Source organism: Phallusia mammillata, chromosome 6 (genome assembly GCF_965637545.1).
Source record: "Phallusia mammillata chromosome 6, kaPhaMamm4.hap1.1, whole genome shotgun sequence".
NCBI classification, from domain to species: Eukaryota; Metazoa; Chordata; class Ascidiacea; order Phlebobranchia; family Ascidiidae; genus Phallusia; species Phallusia mammillata.
This window is the reverse complement of record NC_137257.1, coordinates 8425051-8446950: the sequence shown is the minus strand read 5'-3', so window position 1 is coordinate 8446950 and position 21900 is coordinate 8425051. Positions and strand designations below refer to the sequence as shown.

General features: G+C 35.8%; 3 protein-coding genes across 7 annotated transcripts in view; 2 read left to right on the top strand and 1 right to left on the bottom strand.

The window, feature by feature from the left end:
* Nucleotides 1-15991, bottom strand: part of LOC145233511 (NEDD4-binding protein 1-like) — a 29652-nt gene extending 13661 nt beyond the window's left edge. For 3 of the 5 annotated variants that reach the window (XM_080098253.1, XM_080098249.1, XM_080098250.1), the window contains exons 1-9: nucleotides 15709-15991; nucleotides 15156-15242; nucleotides 14444-14599; nucleotides 14151-14246; nucleotides 12366-12475; nucleotides 11818-11905; nucleotides 5966-6026; nucleotides 2727-2803; nucleotides 393-573 (exon numbers count right to left, since the gene is read on the bottom strand). In XM_080098253.1, the coding sequence (XP_079954379.1) occupies nucleotides 393-573; nucleotides 2727-2803; nucleotides 5966-6026; nucleotides 11818-11905; nucleotides 12366-12475; nucleotides 14151-14246; nucleotides 14444-14599; nucleotides 15156-15242; nucleotides 15709-15885 (1033 nt within the window). In that variant the 5' untranslated portion in view covers nucleotides 15886-15991. The remainder of the gene's footprint in view (nucleotides 1-392; nucleotides 574-2726; nucleotides 2804-5965; nucleotides 6027-11817; nucleotides 11906-12365; nucleotides 12476-14150; nucleotides 14247-14443; nucleotides 14600-15155; nucleotides 15243-15708) is intronic. The other 2 variants (XM_080098251.1, XM_080098252.1) reach the window with 1 other exon arrangement.
* Nucleotides 7361-10012, top strand: LOC145233522 (adenosine receptor A3-like). Its single transcript, XM_080098272.1, has 2 exons — nucleotides 7361-8510; nucleotides 8973-10012. Exons 1-2 carry the CDS (start codon nucleotides 7842-7844, stop codon nucleotides 9453-9455), a joined length of 1152 nt encoding a protein of 383 aa, XP_079954398.1. The 5' UTR covers nucleotides 7361-7841; the 3' UTR covers nucleotides 9456-10012.
* A 476-nt stretch (nucleotides 15992-16467) lies between the features above and the next one.
* Nucleotides 16468-17890, top strand: LOC145233527 (heat shock protein beta-7-like). The gene is made up of 2 exons (XM_080098278.1): nucleotides 16468-16904; nucleotides 17721-17890. Exons 1-2 carry the CDS (start codon nucleotides 16756-16758, stop codon nucleotides 17824-17826), a joined length of 255 nt encoding a protein of 84 aa, XP_079954404.1. The 5' UTR covers nucleotides 16468-16755; the 3' UTR covers nucleotides 17827-17890.
* Nucleotides 17891-21900: the final 4010 nt, after the last annotated feature.

The following is a 21900-nucleotide window of genomic DNA, read 5'->3' as shown; positions in this document are numbered from 1 at the left end:
TTTGTAATGTGTGATGGCTTGAACTAGTCGACGTCGGTTAATCCAGATCTTCACAAAATCAGATTTTTTTTTGTCAGAACGGGTTCAGATTAACCGAAGCAGTGCCTTCTCTAACACTAAATGATTGTTTAGTCAGCTAAAGTAAAGTACAACCTCACACTGAAATCTTTCAGAACAAAAAAACAATTATATATTAAACTACTTTATGATACGCCAGACCCATTGAAGGCATTCTAAGTATCCATGAACGCCTCACGGCTGATTCCAGCATGAATGTATACATGTTAATTAAACTCTATTGGTTACATTGTTCCATAAATACTTTTTTGTAACAAGTTCTCAAAATGCTTGTTTTTATTGATATGTATATATTTAGTTCCTAAAATATTTACCATTTAATAAAGTCATAACGCGGTCCTCACCCTTTTTCGTTGGTCGGACGCTCATCAAAGACAAAGTATCCATTTTTGCAGATTCTTGAAGCTCTTTCAGTTTGGCTACGGCTTCGCGCATTGGCAGTTGTGGACCGTGTTTTGCTAATACCTCGTCGATATGACAAGCCTCATACCCCAACTGAACGATAACCAAAAAAATACAATGGTTTCTTATTGTAAAACTAAACACCTTGTTACAAAGTGGTCAGTATATGCTGCAATTGAATTCTCAAAGAGCTGTGGACGCAAGGTGCTAGTAAAAGAAAAAAATGCATTAGTAACCGTAAGGTGTAAAACTCTTATCTGCAACAGGTGTTGTATTCACGCCGAACGCATTCCTATTCAGAGAGACAAGCAGCTCTTTAGAGCTTGCCCGTTTTGCGTTGGTAACGAAATAGCTCTCAGGAGTTTGACAAGCACAATGTTTACTACAGAATTGTAAGTCGGACCTGTTTATATCCGTTTCCATCCCAGAAAAGTCATTTAGATCAGTTTTTCAAGGTAAATGTCTAGGCAATTTTTATCAATCCACGACCACCATGTAGTACATACAGTATATTTAAATACACATGTTCACGGCCGCAAAAAAATCGGGGCATGTCGTGCCACTCTGGGTTAGAAATGGTAAAAAATGTGCAAGACCGCCTGTCACGTTCCGTTCTCAAGCGTACGCAAAATATTAGGACTGACTGTCGGAACTTACTTTAGAGCTAACGCTCGTGTACTCTGATCGGCGGCAAACCTTTCCTTTTAATTTTATCACGTCCAACAAGACGTAACCAAAACAACAAATTCACTTGTCCGGCGCGACTTAAAGTTATCTCTATATTCTCTGATTTTATATTCTTCCTGAATCGTCAGGTGGGGTCTCTTATATGTCTGGCATTACAATGGTCGGGGAAAAAGTGTTAACTCGCTATGACCATTTTCTATCGATAAAACAATGAACACCGCAGCGAGCATAGGCAACGTGATAAAACTGGTACACTAGAACAATAACAACACAATAGCATTTGCAGCGATAGACTTGAGACGAACAGAAATTACCCAGCATAACCTGTGGTAACTGGGTGGCGGGATATTGTCATGGGGCGGTCTAGGTCATTTGTGACACCGGCATTTGGCAATATCCTTTAACGTAGTTATCACATAATGTATAATCGGGTATTATTGTTCCAGCAGTTTGTATTTCTTTTACACGATATGCCATTATCTAGATAAAGGCGTCTTGTATGGGACGTCGAAATGTCGATTATTTTTTCACAAAACTGCTGGAAGAGCTCTTTTATATAAGTTAACCGGGTTAACACTTGGTTAATTCTCTTTTACTTGACCTTTGGACATCAGAAATATGTTTTTTCCTGGATGTTCAGAACTACGTGCTACATTTCTAACTAGCTCTATGCCGTTTTTCGTTTTATGTGGATTTCGGCCCGTAAATTACGTGGAAAAATTATTGCACGATATTTTGTTGTATAGTCTTGATTGAAGGGTGTCTAAAAGGTTTTTGTGTGTGCACAACAACCAACGAAAGGCCCGACTTTGTATCCAGTTCAACACAGGAGGCATTAGCCGTGATTGTTACAGTCAGGCTTTGTATGAAGTTGGGAGCATATCTTTTTACGTTTTAAAGTAGGCGAATTTGTTGCGTTGCCAAAGTTGTTGGGGAAGAGGGTGTCTACAATATAATTCACTGCAAGAAGTACGGAATTAATGCCTAAAAATGAAGGTTTTATAGGAAAGCAAAAATCTATTTTGGGGTTGTGTTAAAGGCAGCGTGCATTTGTATTCGGTTTGTAATAAGATGTTAACCTCAAATGCCTTAACCCTATGACCCAAATCTCTATCGCAATTGCAAATATTTCAATGCAACCATTGAACATCAAATGAGTGTTTATCATCAATTCGGCTTAAAGCTTTGTCACATGTGTGTTATGACTGTTTAAAAAAACGTCATAATAAAATGCACGACCAGCGGCCTATGACGTCATACGCGTCGTTTCGTCACTGGACACGAGCCGTGTTGTTTGTGTCAAAGCGGTGCACGGCATAAAAATATTTGTTAATCAAAGAAAACTGAAATATGGTGACCACAACAGTAATTAAAAAAAAATCTTTTTCAATGCCATGTGGTAAGCTACAGGGCATTATAAAACATATATGCCTATATGCCTAAACTGGATACAGGTATATTCAAAAAATATTTTTTTTTAACTTTTCCGTTACCTTATCCTTCAATAAATAGGTTCTTGAAAACGCTCAAATGGGGCCTTAACAAAAAAAAACTCTTACCCTGGTCATGCTGTGCTTGAAAAATTCGCTTTGGTCTTTTAACTGCTGACCAGTGGGTTTTTCTCCATAGCTGTTTCCTGTGACGTTAAAAACACAGATTTTGCATAATCCTGCTCTGACATAATCGAAATTGATACAGGTCACGACCCCCGGGTGCGGCGGACGTCTAAACGACCATGAACCGTCATATATACGTACCTACTGGCCGATGGGAAGTTAGACAAGCGGATGTGAAGTTGACGCATAAACACGACATTACAACCCCTCAAGATATGTCAAACAATGAACTACTACTTTGCTCTGGTGAGCGTTTTGTAAATATAAGGCAAATGTTCTGACTTTAGCATACACTAAAATCGTTCTTATAAGAGATTTTATTTCATAAAATACTTGTTAATCGGATTAGTAACGTCTTTCAGGTAAAGGGATTAGAAAAAGTCAAAGATTTGTGACAATTTTGTTATAAAGCTATGTTAGAAGTCTCAAAAATAAAATGTACGGTAAGTTACGCTTCGTTTTATGACAAGTAAAGGTACTTTTTTAGCCGAAAAGCATTCTTTAGATTTAGATCAAGGGTTACCAAACTGGAGAGAATGCCTAACCAGTAATTTTTTGATCTTGTTTGTAAAAAATACTTTAGTTTTGAAAGTAATGTAGTTGTGAGATTCTGAAGTTTAATTTAGCTTGTCGATCTGTTTTGTAGTACATTGGAAAAGAATGAAAATGTTTTCAATTGTTTGGTGAGAAATTATTAAAGGTGTGAAAAAAATGATGTAAACTTGGATCGTCAAAGTAACTTATTTGAAATGTACACCTTAAAAATCAGTTAAATGTTGCCCATTAAGTTGTACATGTTTAAATATATATAATGCCTAAAAATGTCGCATGTATTTAGCGGGTTAACAGTCGGACGGAGTACACCATCGCAGACAGAAACATGTATCACTGCCGTAAAATTTTCGCACTAACTATTTTTTAAGTTGCGAACTCATGGACTACCTAGCAATCTATATCAAGTTTTGTTGGTGTTAACTGTTTTATGGTGATTCATTTGTTATAACTCTTACTAGGCATTGTCTTAGACCTACAACAAAGTCATCAGCCAATGAATCAGCGCCGGCAAATTCAGTCTAATCAACGCTTTAGAACGGTTACTGTAAACTAAATGACTAAGGATCTATAAGTATCAACATGTTTTCTAGGAACATAGAAAGTATAACAGAGAGTTCCAACATAAGATTCCATAACGCAAAGGGTAAAACGTTCCCTCTTGGCCTCGGTAAAGTGTGCACTCGTTTTAGGAACTATGAAGCTGCGCTGTGGTGTCGTAAAATGATTGAACAGTACTTTTTCAAGGTTTTTATTCCCTATAATATATGTTATTTGGTCAGTGGTGAAGTCACCGTTGTCGTGCTTGCGTATAACTTTTTTTCCTTTGTTTATCGTGCACTGTACAATGCGCATCCGGTGTTATTTACCCTGATGAAGGCGACCTGTATAGGACGTCGAAACGTTGGTACATAACAATTGCTAAAAGAGCTCTGTAAATTTGATAACATGCCTGGCAGCAACAGCTTATATATTCACCGCTGTAACAATTGGTTTTAACGATAAGCCGTTGGTGCAGGGTCTTGGGCCGTTTTATGAATTAGGGAGGTAGCCACTGGTGTTGAAACACAACGAAATATTTTGCAGAATGCTATACTCCAATTTTATTGATTTATGGTCTAAATCGCAAAAGCCGGTGTATATAACAATTGACAACGTTTGAACAATTAATTTCAGATTACCAACTAGAAGAGTGGCTTTCTGATATACTTCCATTTTATTTATTCTATATGATATTTACCAATTTACTATACACATCATTTGATCTACACATATGATTGTTTTTGTAAACAAAAACTAATGGGTCCCCACACGCGTGTTTGTGCGGATTTACGGTAAACAAATGTTGCGGTGATTTTTAGAGTCTTAAGGACAAATTTTTAAAAAGGTTGTCAATATAATTACAAAAACATTAAAAAAATTAAAGACCATTTATCGAGGCGTTCGAAAAAGTTGTTTATTAAATTTCATATTTATGTGGATCAATGACGTTTTGCCTGACATAAACGAAACCGAAGTACGGTTATCGAGTTCGAATTACGTCTTAGGTGTAAAATCTGCGCCAAAACTGAAAATGCGCATGATAACTCAATAAAACGACACAGCATTGCTGCACAAAAAAACAGCTGATTACTAATCACCGAAACGACTGTCTCGTAAAACGTCTGTCGAGACGTCAAGCTGAGCACTCCCGCTCTGCCGCCTTAATCGTAAACCAGTGAATTCCTCCCTTGGGACTTATATCTGACTGATAGCGTACACATATTGTGGGTTGTAAAGGTAACTGGCAAAATTTTAAATACTAAACGAATATCCTGCTTAAACAATTGTTAACTTTTTCAAATTTTTCTGCACCATAGGGCATGTATTTCTGCCTTAAAACTAAAACCGTTTATTTCGGGGTTTAAAGGGTAAAAAATGGGTGAATCCGAAAAAAAGACACAAAATTCTTTAAAAAACTTACATTGCACCAAACAACAAAGCATGAAACTCCAAGATGCTGTACTTTAGTCAGTACAGCCGTTTCAAAAATTTTACGTTTTGGGGGCCTGTGGGTGAACCACTGGGTCAATCGGGGTCAAACTTCAGGAGGATCAAATTTGGATTAATAACTAACATCTCTGTAAATTTGAATAAATTTGGAGCACTCTTTCTTGACCAAACACGTCTCACAAGCCAGCGTTAGACAGAAAAAAGAAAAAAAAAATACGGACAAAAACAATATGTGTCCCCTTCAGGGAAGGGGACCCATAAATAATTACCCAACACAAACTAACTCATCACACTAATATGTTTAAGGGGTCAATGTGTGAAAGTGCTTCATCCTGTTCCTGTCAACCAAATGTGAAATGTCAATTACCGCTAAAACCACCTACACTGAACAGCAACAAAATGCACGCACTTTACAAAAGAGGGCGTGTGGTAAAACATAGTTAAACACTTTTATGAATGGAACTGGCGGTCCTACATAACCACGGGTGAAGGTAGAGTAATCGAGTTCCTGACTGTTTTTGCTGACTGCAGACAACAGAGTAACAGTTAGCGGTGACATAACAACACTGGGAAGTGGACTGGGCAGATGTGGTCAATAACAGATTGCAGGACACAGGATGACCACAGATGTCACTTACCGATCTTAGATAAGGATGACGAAGTCGCGGCAGGCCTTTCCTCCTCACCTGTGGTGAATTTCTAAAAATACATTTTGTTTTTATTAGTTGTTGCCTAATGTTCAATATCGGAAGGCAATATTGTGGTAAAAAAAATAACGGTCGCTGGACAAAAACGTGTTTGTAAACGTTAGGTACGTTTAATGAGGAATATAATGGCCCAAAGAAAGGTAAAAAACTTTTGAACAGGTCCGCGTACATTTTAAGCAAGTAGTTTTTACAAAAAACATCGAATGTTTTAGATAAATAGCGCGGGTGTGAATTAATTTCAAAAATAACAGGTTTAAATTCGATTTTTTATTTATTTATTCCGGAATTTCTTGCATAGGTTACAAAACTCTGAATCAGTATGTCAATATTATTAGTATTTGTATAAGTTTTGACCCTACGTTTTTGGTGATTAATATATTTTCCAATTCCGGATTTTAAAAATTCCTATTCAGGGTGGTAACATGTTTGTCATACTGATGGGCAGAACGAGGGGTTCCGGGCAAAAAAAACAAAATAAAAACATATGAAAAACCGAAAAATGTGCAGCAAAACAAAGTCATTTCTGTGTCAAGAACATATGTAATAAAGTTTACCCCTGCAAACTCCATATGTGAGGGGTAAAGGACTGCAGTAAACAACTGGCATACGTATTACTGACGCTACTCGCAGCTACAGGAAACGCAGAACATGAAATCTAATCACGTATATAAATAGGAAACAGCTATAGGGGCAAAAACGAAAAAAAATGCAAGTTGGTACATGTAAATGCAATAGCACTGCACCTATATGTCATAACGCGAATTGTGACGTGACAGTAGCGCACTACGTCACAAATGAGATGTGATGATGAGTTACAAGGGTGAATAACACGCGTCGCGCCCGAAAGCTGTCGTTTGTTGTTGTTTGCCTCGGTAAAGGCCGGTGTCTCTTTCTCTGCTACAGCAAGTGAAAGTATGCAATAGTTATTCAGATATTAGGCCGGGTCCAACAGGAAATGGCCTGTGATTTTGAGGATGTGTATTATTGTGATCTTATTTTGTGCTTTGTTCCGCTAGTAGGGACAATGTACGCTATTATTCTGGATGGGTAAACTATCAATAACCGTTTTAAATTTGGGTAGATTACCGGGCGTGGCTTTTTATAGTGGCGTTATTTGTGTTTCACTGTTAAAGATATTAGCAGCAAAAAAAGTATTTTTTAAATTAATTCAGTTTTTATTACATATTATTATTACATGTGTAAAAACGTTTACATTCAATTTCGATGTTTTATATATTTGTGTCAGATAGGTTGGCATTGGGGTATATGACATGTAGAATATAGGTGGTTTATACTGTTGTGCATTAGTTTTAAACCACCATATCATGTTTGTTACTTTGTAGTGACTTAAATTTTATCGGAAAACGGACTGCGTTTCGAAGTGTTGTTTAATTTCTAGTGTAACTGATTGCGTTGTACGTATGAGTGCCAATAAAAAGCACTTACCCTAATTCAAATTTCTAAACTGTACATATAAACAGTAAACCTATGTTTATCCGGGCCCGTTTGGACCAAAAACTTTGTCCGGATTAGGCGAAGATCCGGTTCCGAATTAACCGGTGTCGATTAGTTAGTCTTACCACATTACAAATCATTTGTACCTCAAGTTTTGTCCGAATTAGGCGAAGATCCGGATTAACCGAGGTTTACTGGATGTAGAAAAGATAATCAAAGATAAATAGGATCCAGAAATAGCATCGGAGCTATTGGTCGACTGATAATGCTTTGATTTTACACCTAAACTAAATTTGTATCTGTCTTCAGCAGACCATGTAAGTAAAAGGTAGGCCACCTCTGACAAACAAAGATGACTTCACTGAACTATACGCTAGAGGCGGGAAACTTTTCTAAAGAACTGTGCCTAAATCAAGAATCGTGGGGAAGCGCTATAACCACTGTCGCTGCCGCTGTAATAGTGGTAGGAAATTTATTGGTCATTTTGGTCCTTATTAAATTTCCATCGAGGCGATTTCGTCCGTTAAACTGGTTCATCGTACAAATGGCTGTGGCTGACCTTGGAGTTGGATTACTGCTCTTGTGGATAGGCACCTTTACACGGATGCTATTGGAAACCGTCAGTTTGGTTAGCAGTATATTCGTATACGGAAGTCTGGCATTCACTACATCTACATCGACTTTGGGTGTCACCTTCATAGCTGTGGACCGGTATTTCTACATAATCAAGCACAGCCGCTATAAGTCTATCATGACTCGTCGAAAAGTGGCGGTAGCCATTGTATTGGCCTTTATTGTACCTTTCACTGTTTTCATTCTCGGACCAAGCTTAGGATGGAACTGCATTTCCACTTGCGACTGTAGAATCTATAATACAGACCCGTCTGCTCAGTACTGCTTTGGGGCACATTGCTCACAAATGATGACCCCATTTCGCAGTGCAACTGTTCTTATCGGTGGAATAAGTCTTCTGTCTCTTCTTGGAATGTCCATTGCGCTTTATACACGGATATTTTATAAGGTAAGGACTTAGGGTAGAAAGAGATTCAACTGTTGCTGATTTAAAAGCTCCTCAGTGCATGGTGTTTACCGAATTTGAAACGCCATATACTTTTACGTTTAGTGTGTTTTAAACTCAAAATGGGCGAAACAAATTAAACGAAAAAAATTTGTGGTTAGTGTAAATTCGGTCCACAGCATATATTTAACTTTTTGCACGATGGTAACATAAATTCAAGAGAAGTTAGGTTAAAAATGTTTAAAAAAATCCTTTTGTTTTTTCCCCTTCATATTAACCTGTTTCAATGACAATTGTAATTCCAGTGACAAAGAGCATATCTCTGCCAATAAAACCTTGTTCTTTCGTTAAGAAAAAGTTTTCAATGAAATGTTCAATAACTAAGCTTTAAAACAATCCCCTTAAAATTTGGTGTCCCAGATGAACTGTTATGGTTTCTCCTGGCCTAAAAAAATCCTTTGGCAGGTCCACTTCCAGCGCAACTGCGCACTTCACAAAAACCGTAGAAAGTCGGAACTTCGCATGATAAAGACCATGTTGATCGTATTGAGCGGATTTGTGGCTACAACTGGCCCACTTGCCGTCTGCTGCTTCGTTTCGTATCTGCACAATGTTCGTACGCTTCACTTCATAATGCGCATCCTTGTGATTATCAGCACCATCAACTCCATACTCAATCCATTTTTCTACTTCTGGCGTATCCCAGACATGTACAAGAATCTACGCTATATGTTGCGCACATGGCTTGTGTTCTGTTTGCCGTGTTGCAAAGAGCGCTGTGCACCATCAAGGCAACGTAGGGTATCAGGAATCGCTCTACCCGGGATTTCCAACTCCAAAAGGCCGGGAAGGCCAAGCGAAACGAGTCTTACTTTACATGCTCGTGCGAACGACAAATGTCATGCGAGTCACGATGGTTTACAATCAGGAACGGTTGATTTCTTTTAGGGGTTAAGCTGGATTTATTACTTTTCAATGGTACCTGAGGGTTAACCAACGGCGAATCAGGGTCAGAAGTTACTATGCACGTCCTTAGTCACAGATTTATCTTGTGTGTAAATTTGAATTAGTTTAATACGCCCGTTTTTTTCTTGACCAAAAACGTGAAAACAACCCGTATAAACAAAGAGTACAAAAAGGAAGGAAAAAATCGCTTGTGTCCCTATTCAAGAAATAACACCCGTTTTGAAAAGGCACTACAGCCACAGAACTTTGCGCCTAAAAAGTAAAAAAAATTAACAGGAAATTTCCAGACATTCCCTGTTAAAATTTCTCTATTTTTGATGCGAAAACAATAGGTTCAAGAAAATAAATTCCAATTGCTTTGGTCAAACTTTTTTACCGTGGAAAATGATTTTTCTCTGTTGAATTCAGTATTTTTGGGTGTACTTAAGTTGTTAGTTGTTGTTTTATTGTATTACGCGCTTCTTTGTTTATTTATTTACATGTTTCATGCATCAGTTTTGTTTGCACAGTCATTTTATGAATACAGCATTACAAACCAATGTTTTGAAAAGGTTGTGTATAATATCTATACCATTAAGTACAACATACGTTTTAAAATCGACGTTTATATTGCATTTGCCCCAACTGCAATTTTGCCAAGTAAAAAAAACACCTTACAATCAAATGATTTAGTTCGAATTTGAAGAAATCAATTAAAATTTAATGGTAACAGAATAGAAAAATGATTTCCAGAAACAATTTACTAAAAGTGATTTGAACAATATTAAATATTGCAGACTACAAAACCGTGCAACATTTATATAATAGCTATATTTATTACGGTTCAGAAGGGAAATTAAAACCTACCAACGATTCTTAAAATAGCATGCCTATAGACATATCAACAGGCAGATAACAGTTCAAGCAATTACAGCGCACAGTTATAGGCTTATGTCAAAACCAAATCAACATGCCTATTAGCGTCATTTTGCACACAGGAAGTTTACTGTCAATCAAAATTTCCATGAGAAGCGCTGGGGCTGATAAGACCAAAGCGTTTCCGAAGCGCAGTACAATTGAAACGGACAGCACGCTGATAGTGCAGAAATAATGCATAGATAGTAGGTATAGGTGTGACAGTAATAATTGGTCACTTTCCGTTGCGAGTGCAGTAATGTTATGACCAGTTTAAACTTTTGCTGCTAATCGGTATGAACACACGCCATTAGTAGCAAACATAAATAAAACTTTGCAGCGTAATTAAACTGTAATCATTATAAGTGAAGTACTTTTTAACGACTTTTTCGACACGCTTGTTATGGGTATGTTGGTGTTGGCTGGGGTGAAATATCTTGCTACACTTTCGACAAAAAAATCCGACTTGGAACAAATGATTTTAGTTGATCATTCAAAAACGTATTTTCCTAAAACATATCTTAAGGAATACATGTACAGATTAACTTCAAACTTTCGACCAGTCATATACCATAAGCCGACACACTATGTAAAAATGGCGTTGGATATGAACTGAAGTGTCTAGTATATTTTTATCAAACCAAAAAAATCATAAAACGGCAATGTTTTACGTAATTCTCATCGCACTACATTTATATTTTCGTTTTAATAATAAAATTTACATAGGCCAAGAAATTTAACTGATGTAAGATGCTCTACGGACGACTTGAAATGCAGTGGCCGGTTAAAACAAGCAAATGCTCCGATTGTTAACCTTAATGAAATTTTAAAGATTTAGGTGTAAAAAAAAACACATTAAAAAGGCAATCAGAATTAGAAATTATTTGGCAATGGATTTTAATTGTATATTTGGGCGGCCTATAACAGGACTGACTGCCCTAACTGCCTATTATCTAATCGACATTATCGCTATTTCGGACTTACTTCATTACAGAGTTGTAAGTCGGGCCGGGTTCGGGCCTGGGTTTCTTAAAAAACGGGCTTAATTCGGGCCTGACTTTACATTTTGTGTCAGTACTTTTAAAAAATAAGTTTAACTAGCTAAGTAGCCAATTGCCGAACCTGATCTCATCTCAAACAGCCCTAAAACGCCTTGTTTAAGACCAATTGTCTTTTGTGTTGATTGTCTTGGTCTTTTCTGGGGCTTTAATGTATACGCCTGTTAATCAAACTTTCGGGCCTAAACGGGCTTGCCAAAAACGATTCGGGTTCGGTTCGGGTCGGGTTTCGGGCTTGTACTTTCGGGTTCGGGCTCAAGTTTCAGGCCCGTTTACAACTCTGCTCCATTACGACAATAAAATAGGTTTTGCACAAATGCGGTCTTCACAATCACACATGACACCATGGCCCCATCTAGCGGTCAGAAATAAAAAAATCTGTCAGTGCTAACCTGTATGGGCGTGGGGTTACTTGAAGTGGTTGGTTCATGCTTTTTCGTATCCTTGGGTGCTCCAAAGGCCGAACTGAGGATTCCTGACCTACAAACATAAAATCTGTGTTTAGATAAAAAAAAATGGTTTATGTTATTCTTAGCACAGATTCACACAAATTATGTTTCATTGGACTATGTTTTGTGTGGAAAGTAAACATAATCTAATGCCACAGTTTTTAAGGCTTGTTAATAGTGTTGAATGAATGATGCTGGTATCTTAAGCAATTTAGTATGGGATTGGGTTAAACGTTGAAATGCCTATTCAGCGTTGTGATCTACTAACTGACCTACAAAGGCATAGGGGTGAAAATTTGAATCACAAGCGTAAGTGGTTGCCTTATATGCACTTTAAGTTTAATACCAGAGAAAATTTTAAACAACATTGTTAGAGTTTTGTGCCTTTAAAAACAACAAATTTAGGCCTTTTAATAAAAACAAAATTTCGGTTATAAGCATTAAAAAACATGTTGGTCTATATCTTCCATACAAAAATGAAAAACCCTTACTTTGTTGGAGTAGCAAACACCAATGGCTTTTCTGATTGTTTTACGTTTTCCTGTCTGATTTTCAGATAATTGAAATTTTTTCCGGCTTCTTCTATCATGTCCAGCAGTGCCTATCGAATAACAAAATGACTAAGTATTTTTAAACACTTTCCAAATAAAAAATATACTTTAAATCTACAAAATAAAATTTATATTGGTTAAAGTCAATATTTACTACCGATGTACCCAAGTTCCAGTTGTTAGCCGTTTTTGCCAAACATTTTTCAAAATTTAGTCAAAATGAACTTTCTTAAAATTAAGGCCTAAGCCTATATTCATAGTTTAACTTATTGTTGTATCGACAAAACATGAGCCACATGATACGCAATAAATTAGGTGTTTTGTTTAGCTTATGAATAAATTGTAGAGTTGTTTTGAAGGTTCAGAAATGATTGCACATCCCTAAACACACACTTACTTTAAACTCTAAACAACTTCACTAATTATATACACAATGAATTGATTTTTTGGGGAAAATAGGTGTTTCTACTAATATAACAGACAAGTGATGATGATGCTATAGTAATATCAATAATAGGATATATATACTGTACTTTGAAAATTGAATATGCAAAAGACAACTGAAGTTAAGGATGGCTTATTGGCTTGCATAAATATATATTCACAATTCATACAGATACAGCCCTACTCGGACTTAGGCAATGGTAAACCTCTGTAAATCATTTATAGAAGTTTTTTTTATCAAGTGGGTAAACCAAGTTCCTTTTTTCCAATGCCAAAACATAGGTAATAATGACTGAATGCTTATTGCAACAGTTTGATAATTATATAGTTACAAGATAAAATTTTAGGGTAAATGAAAAAGTGGAAAGCAAAATTGGAAGGTTATGTTTCATTGAGCGTTTCCAAGAAACCATTTAGATTTTATTCAACAATATTAAACAATAACAAAAACATGATAGTAGGGCAAATATATATTTTTTGACTTGAATTTTGTCACAATTTTTGGAATAGGTCAAAAATTGTCTAAATTGTTCACAAAGTCAAATTTTTTTACAAAGTTAAAATTGTTTACAAACTGCATTGCCGTGGTGTTGTAGAGGTTGCACTGTCAGTGAACTGTTCATTTTACACCTTGTAGCCTACTTTATACTGTTGTAATTGGCCTATTGCCTATTTATTGTGAATCATAAACCATAAAGTGAGTGAAATAATTAGGTTGATATGGCGTTATGCTCAACACATCTCAAAACGTGCAAAATTTTGGTAGGTCCCAAGTCATTTTACGGCAGCTGCAGGTTAGGTGCAGCTCTTGCTTCGATTTTGCTTTACGTATTTCATGTATCTTTCGTTTAGACAACGGTATTGAATAATTTTCGTTGTGTCTTAGCTGCAGTTTTTTGGCAGTGATTTTTAATTAGCTAATTTCCCTTTTCAGAACAGGCTAGGTCTGTGTTCAGATTTTTGCCTTCTGTTAGACATTTGCTCTACAGAGTAGCCTACAGCCATATTTTAACTTTTTGTACAATAATGTGTAATTTAACTACTTGAATTTTTCATAGGTCAAAATTTTGTCAAAAAAAAGTTTTTTAAAGTCAAAATTGTCAAAATTTTCAATTTGTAGGTCAAAATTTTTCGTTTTTTAGGTCAAAAAATAATTGCCCTAATGATAAGGCAATTTTTTTAATTGAACTGATAATTGAAATATATATATATATTTTAAATGTAAATCTGAGAATTTGACATTAATGTGGGATTCACACAGATGAAAATCCAGCAAAGTACCTTTTTTATGCCAGATTTTAGTTTAAGTAAATCTCTCTGGAATGGATCTTTGCACTTGTTCACAATTTCGTCAAACTTGTCGACAGTTTCCATGGTCTGCAATCATTACAATTTCATGTCAATAAAATAAATATTAAAACAGTCCAATTTGTAGGCATAAAAGTAAAAACAGTAAATAAACAATTTGGATAGAATTTACATGTAATTTGTTTCATTACGGCTGGTATTGTGCTATGGCAGTCATCTTTTTAACAACTACACCAATAGCTATGTAACTGCAATTGAATGTGTACCCTGTAATCCTGACTGCATAGCTCCTGAAGGTGCATTAAAATAGAAACTGCCTTAATGACATTGAGCTGAGAACCTTGGATTGACAACTTGCCAACACTTGAGCCAGGCTTGATGACAGTTCCACATGTGTACTCAATCCAATCAGTCCAAAACCTCTAAAAACGCAAACAAGCATTTTAAACACTATCTTATGATGACTAAGTGTCAAATCAAGTAAAGTTGGATTTTATTTGCATTGTCATTTTATCACATTGTTGATCAGAGCCAGCAAGAACATTGAAAAACATGGGCTATCGAGTCAAGAGCGCTGAAAGACAATATAATCAGTATCAAACCAGATTTAGTAGCTGTTATTTCTATTTACTTAGGGCGTTGAAGCTTGTGATACCATTGGATCACACCAGGGGTTGAAAACTTTTAAACACCACATGCTAAAATTACTTGTTGTGTCAAAATGGCAGTAACTTACTGTACTAACACATTTTAGTAGTAAGTGGTTGTATGAGCTGATTTAAACATTGGCACATAGGTACTTGTATGCTGTATTTATAGTAGTATATAAATCATGACAAACTGGTCAAGCAATCTTACAGTTTTTATTCTATCAAACTGTACTTAAATATAGGGTCAAAATCACCTTGTATGTAATAAAAAGCCACCTAACATACCAATCTTGGTGCACAAGCAGTAGTTGCCTAGGTTAAATTGTACCTGTAATCCCAATGTGATACATAATGGAAAGTCAGCAAGGTCAATGCATTCCTGATGTTCTGGATTACATAACGCCTTAATATGTGTCTAAAATACAAACAAAAATTTGACTTCATGCTAATATATGTCAAAAATGTTTTATAACAACACATTAACAATGGAAATAATTATATGTTTTATTTATTTCAAATGAAGGTTTCTACTATCTGTACTACTAAACAGGATATACTAATTTGTTGTTAATCTCCCAAGAACAAATATGTGAATTAAATGTTTTTCTGAAACAAATAATCAATACAATTGCAGAAAATTCCATTTCAATTTCATTTTTGTTTTGGTAAAGGTTAAATCAATATTCATGTATATGCAGGTATCATACAATGTCTTTTTTAGTACACTATTCACGGTTTTAAATAATCTGAGCAAAAAAATCAGAGCCAGTTTTTGTGTGTAAAACATGACTATGTTCTAACAAGTGATGTTGTCATCATAATTAAAAGCAACAGAAGGCATGCAAATTTCTTTTTTATTAAGTTCCATAGATTTGTGTTACCTTGCTTCTGCTGACACATCTTATGGTTCCCCTCAGTTTTATCCAAACAAAATCAAAATCCTGTGAGGGCTTAATTGTAAGTATAACTGAAAATCTTTCTTCAATATGTTCTTTTGTCTGTTCCAGGACTTTTTGGTGCTTACTGTTAATAACAAACTCATCAATGGATTCATCCATAGGCAAATGTTTGCAAAATCATGTAGTTAGATAGGAACCTTAACAGGCAGAAATATGTGACCTATGTTCAGGCTAGTACTGACGAAAACAACAAACAAACAAATATATTATTATTAAACTTATTTTATGAACAGAATTTGCAAAACTTGTGTAAACAATTCAAGTCTTTTTATGAGCCCTGTCATACAAAACGAATCAAACGTGTAACGTTACATATAAAACGTTGGACCTATGCAAGAAATTCGCAAATGTTTCAACTTATTTCCCTAACTTTCAACAATCAACAATTCTCGACTATCTCGAGGTCAACGACTCGAAACCCATTGGCCTTGAACGAACTAGAATAGATTAGTGTTGACTAAAATGGTGAAAGATTTGTTGTGCAAACTGCATAACGTACTAAAAAATATCAAATTATAATTATAATTGCTATTGCTGTCCCTCTGCAACACAGTTCGCAAGTCGCAAAACAAAGCACATTGACTTTGGTTCCTCTTGTGACAAAATAAAGAAAAAAATTACGCATGAATAAACCTACATTTATTCGCTATTGACTAATATGATATCTATTAATCGAAAGAAAACCAAAGTAAGTTGTCAATTTTGTTACAAAATGTTGAATACTCGCAATTAAAAAACTTGTAGATTTTTAGTCATAACAAAATCAGCTGCAACAAAATCCTTTTGTCATTACGATCGCTAACAAAAAAAACTTTAGCAAAGCCTTGACGTGATTAGTCCCATGGGAAACGAGAAGGGCTACTTGTACTGATGATGCATCACTTCTTTACTGTTTGCTATGGTGGCTTAACCACTTTTCATTTTTCGGTGTTAAAGGTATAAGTAGCCCATATCATTAAAGCAAAAGAGATGGGATTGACAGGCTGCTGGGAAATGGTAGTTCATGTTGGCGATTTCGCACCTGAAGACGTTATTGTAAAAACTGTCAACAAATTAGTGGAGGTAAACGCTGAGAAAATTTCTGGCGACGGAAAAACAGAAGCCGAGTTCAGTCACAGGTATATTTTTGTTAGATGGTGTCACAAAACTTCATATATTCTGTTTAAATGTGTTGTTGTAAAATTTTCCAAATTTATTGCAAATGTTGGGAGAACTTTTTTAACTTGTTGAATTAGACGAGGTCATAACATTTTTTAACACCGCAATGACGCCACAATATGCAAATATAGTTTCAAAAACGGGTTATCTTCCAAATAAGACTATTAAAATCAAGTTCGCAGAAACGTTCCGGTACATACGATTCAACTTTGGAGAAAATTTAAAACTTTTAAAACAAAAATTCAGAGATGGTTTGTAACCACAAATGTCATCAAACATAATGTAACAGTTGCCGTGGTCGAAACAAAAACCACTGTAGACCAGTGGTTCTCAAACTTTTTTATTGTCGTGGCCAAATGGTAGTTTTTTAAGTGTGCAGGGAGCCGAAAAAAACAAAACTTGAGAAATTTACGATAGATTATTACCATGAAAGCTAAAATAGCAATCTTTGGTGGTTTTCTGAGATTTGGTGGGAGCCGCAAAATAAGTAGTCGGGAGCCGCATGCGGCCCTGAGAGCCGCGTTTGAGAATCACTGCTGTAGACAAAAGATTTAGGAAACGTTTTTCTTAAAAAAAGAAGGAATAACTAGTATGCTGGATTGTTATTTGCCGCTTTTGTTGCCCGACAATAATGATTTATTTTGCCTTTGGTATGGAAAAGTTGCATGAAAAAATCCGAATTGTTTATCATTGGGATTAGTCTTGACTCAGTCATACCATTGACGAGTCACAACAATAACGGAAACTGAGTATTAACTGGTAACCTATACTTGCAGATGTCAGCTGCCTTCTAACGTTGATGCCACGAGTGTGACGTCACAGCTAAAACGGGATGGAACTTTAGTACTGCGAGCTAATTGGTTGCAGGCACATTCCAAGTAACTACTTCACTTGACACTGACCGCGACAGAATGGGAAACAGGGCTACTATAGCATAAATGACACTTTATTATGTTGTGTGAAACATTTTTTGCGTGTTTTTGCGTGTGTTACAGTTGTTTAGTTTTGTTAAATAAATTGTTTTCGAACCCCATAATACAAGACCAATCGATTTTGTTAAAATTAATTCCAAAATGGTTGGTCTTTTGGCTACTTTTTACTCTAATTTGGTATTTTAAAATAGTTTCACAACTAACACCTGTAACTCAAATCATTTAACCTACATCAGGTTCTCAACGGGGTGCATTATAACTGTTGTGTTATACTTGTAGTTTTAGGGGTGTTGTCAAACACTCTTTTTATTACTATTATAATCGCACTTAATACTCCTCAGCCATATTTTCCTTCCCTTTGTGTGAGCTTTAAACTCTGTCCATGCTCTTTTAGGCATATCGCCGTCACCAACCTCGGGCCAGCGATTATCTATGCCTTGCAACGTAATGTAGTAGTATTAAATGCATTTTAATACAACTTGAGCTGTTCAAATTTTAAGTTTGTTATCATGTGAAATTCTATAAAACATACGACTTGTGTACTTTTGGTTATTGTTTTAAGACGCTTCCACAAATTACTATTAGACACACAAAAATGTTGCCACAGTAAATTCTTTATGTTTTGGCTTTAAAATGGTATAAATATTCATAATGTATAAATAGGGCAAGTGTGCACAAATATTTTTTTGAAGTTTATTGCTAAACTGAAAACATAAATTTAATGAGCAGACATTTTTGATGCTACACGCAAACTTTACCACTATTACGCACCGACATCCAACAAACTCCGCTATGGGGTTAGGCCTGGCTGAAAACTTGTCTTAGCAAAGGTTGATGAGATAGATGATGATCGAATAAACAATAAGTGTGTTCGACGGTTATTATGTGTGTCATAATGCGTACTAATTACTATTTCTAATTTTAATTAACAGTGCCCGGTGTAAAGACAAGTTTATATGCCATGCATTTGAATATGCTATGTAAGTCAGGTTAGTTTAGTAAATATTATTACAATCTACAGAATGTTAGCTGATGTTACGCAACACTACATACAAAATCACAGAAAACTGACAATAGGTGTACGATAGATAATGTTATTGTCATTTTCAGAAACTACACTACTCTGAAATATGTTTTGTGTCATCTTTGGAATCAATCCACTCTAAAATGCCACTCTAAAGTGCGTTCATTAGTCATCATCTTCATCTTTGATGCAACATTTAGCAGCAAAAATAACGAAGGAATTGATGGCACCAAAACTCTGAATGTAAAAGTTTCCTCCAAAGTGTGCACCTTCCAAGTCTTCGGCAGAAAAAGCTGTCATGGCAGCAACAGCAACACTCGAAACACCTTGAAAACAATACGACATTTAACGCGCGGTATATAGATTACTAATTGTAGCACTGTTGTGTTTTGTTTCAAACATTGCATGCCGGTAACTTGATTTTCTTGGTAAAAACTTACTGACGTCATATACTGCACGAATATGTGAAATTAAGGGTTCTTTAAAATTATAAATGCTACTAAACTTAGTTGCGGATTACGCACGAAATATTCGGGCATACTTTCTCACATTTGCGTTTTCATGTTCTTTGCAGCTTGTCATGTGCAGCAGTAACATCAATATTTTTTCACGGGGTTCGAACCCAGGACACTCCCGGGGACGAATCCCGTTTAGGTTTTTTATGTCTGTATATGGGTCAGGCGTTTTAGCCATATTCAAAATGCTAAATTTGAAATACACAAAAAATCGTAACTCAACAAGTTAAAAAACTTTTTTCGAAAGTACTTCATGTTTCTTTAGCCCCAATTAGTTGTTCATAATATTCGCCCCCCTAAAGTATAGATATGTTTATCTTTATTTATTTGAGAGATAAGATCTTAAAAATAAATCAATCAGCCAGCTGTGAACGACAACTATGCTTACCCGAGGAAAAGTTTGTCAAGGCAATTTGCCGAAGCTTGGCGCTAGCCCATTTCGAACACTCTCCGCATTTGTAGGAGTCACATTTGCAAAAGAGTTGAATAGAGAAAATCAAAGTGAAAAAAGCAGACGCAGCTGACAGAACGGAAAATCCATAAACACCCACCAAGCCTAAAAATAAGTCAATATTAATCGCTCTTTTGCTATTTGCTTATTCATCGATCGTTGCTTATTTTTTTGACATAGTAGCATGCCAAAAATTTGCCAAATGTATTCACCCCAGAGTTGTAAAGTATGCTCGGACCTTTCCGGTCGGCTGAGGTTGTAAGGCGTTAGTGTAAATAAAATGATGTTCATTCGGACTTAAATGACGTCAGCGTTGGCTATATTTTGATCGTAAATTTTAAGGTAAAAATTTCACTTTTGGTCTATTTCAGACCATGTAGTAACCAGGCTCGGTCATAGTTTATGACTTGTCCTAGATTCGGACCCACTTTTAAGTCCACTTTCAACCCTGGTTTAGATGCATGCTTACTAGGCGCAAAAACCCTGATTCAGTCTACCACAGTTCTTGTGCGACAATGTAATTGTTTTTACCTTCCCTGTTGCTGTCATCCCTATTTCCGTTTATGTAGCTTTTGAAATATCCAATGATCGCATGAACTATCTCATTTGGATTTAAAACTCTTTCGTGCGAGTCTTCCATGAAGTTTTCCGCTTCCTCTCTGAAACAAATGAAACGAATGCGTCTTTGTTAGAAATTTCTTTTGCCAACCTTGCTTATACATGAAAAATAGTATAGAATTAAGGTAAATAACCGTATGTGTTAGCAGGTACAATAAAATCTTACGCATCATATATCTATCAGTGCAAATAATGATAAAAACCAACTAAAAACAAGTCAACACCAAGATCTACATGCAGCAAAACTAAAGTTTTTAAGCTAATTGATTCTAAAATTAGGTTTAAAGTTTAAATATAACAAAAGAATAAACGAAACAAATATAAGGCATTTATAAAACCGTTTCAGTTTTAGCCAATATATTTACTTGGTTATATCTCCCACGATCACGTTTGGAAGTACAAGCGCCAAAATACACAGAATAAGCTGGGTGGTAGAAAGGAAGACCAAAAAACACGCGATCAATTTTTTTACCATTCTTGAAAGTTTAAACAACTGTACTTTTTCTAATTATTATAAATCTAAAAAATATGTTAAATCAAAAAATTTTACGCAGCAGAATTGTAACTGTACAAAACATCACGAGTGTACAAATAACGCACAAATAGCCCATTTCTAAAAAAACTTATTTCTTGTGTGCAAATCTGTCAACACGGCACAACCCTGGCAACTGCATAAAGTGGATACGTGGAATGTTTTCGTTGGGTCACACACAGTGCTCAAAACAGGTCATATGAACGGGAAATAATCAAATTAGGTTTTGGGTGGGGCAGAAACTTGGCCGAATAGTACGGCGCGCTAAAGAATTCATATGCAGCAGGAAGTAATTAAATTAGGTTGGGGAAAAAAGGTAGTTGTCCATAATAAATTAATTAAGGGTTTGAATAACATATGAAAATAGCAATTTAGTGGTTCCGCCTTACCCTTCGTTGATACACCTGTTTGCATTTTTTTGTATTTGTGTACGAAATAATGCGTGACGTTTTTCGTAGGGCGTTCAATACTTAATCACTATACGCCTGAATACCAACTAACCCCATTATTTAGGCTTTAAAGGTTGATATGCCGCTTGAAATAGACTCTATTTAGCAATAAGCCCGTGCATAAATCAACGCCGCATTAAAAAAATATCGTTATAGAATGTAATTCAGTCGTTAACCTAATTTTGCTTCAACGTAGTCTTTTGTGGTAAACTGCTTAGCGTATTAATCTATTATCTTCGCTAGGTGCATTATTCTGGTACATATAATTAAATTTACTTTACACCAAAACACCGTTTTATAATGCAAGTGTTGTTGTTTTTTGAACAGGAATTGTTGCTATCAATAATCCCCGACACGATTCAGAAACTTTACATCCCTTATGAATAGTTCTTGCGCCCATGGTGAAGACCAATTCAGGCATAATCTATATTATAT

Bases quoted from the DNA above. Each gene is read 5' to 3' on its own strand.
- LOC145233527 (XM_080098278.1), top strand. From the start codon at position 16,756: ATGGGATTGACAGGCTGCTGGGAAATGGTAGTTCATGTTGGCGATTTC. The intron at 16,905-17,720 runs GTATATTTTTGT...CTATACTTGCAG, and splicing joins GAAGCCGAGTTCAGTCACAG to ATGTCAGCTGCCTTCTAACG.
- LOC145233522 (XM_080098272.1), top strand. From the start codon at position 7,842: ATGACTTCACTGAACTATACGCTAGAGGCGGGAAACTTTTCTAAAGAA. The intron at 8,511-8,972 runs GTAAGGACTTAG...ATCCTTTGGCAG, and splicing joins ATACACGGATATTTTATAAG to GTCCACTTCCAGCGCAACTG.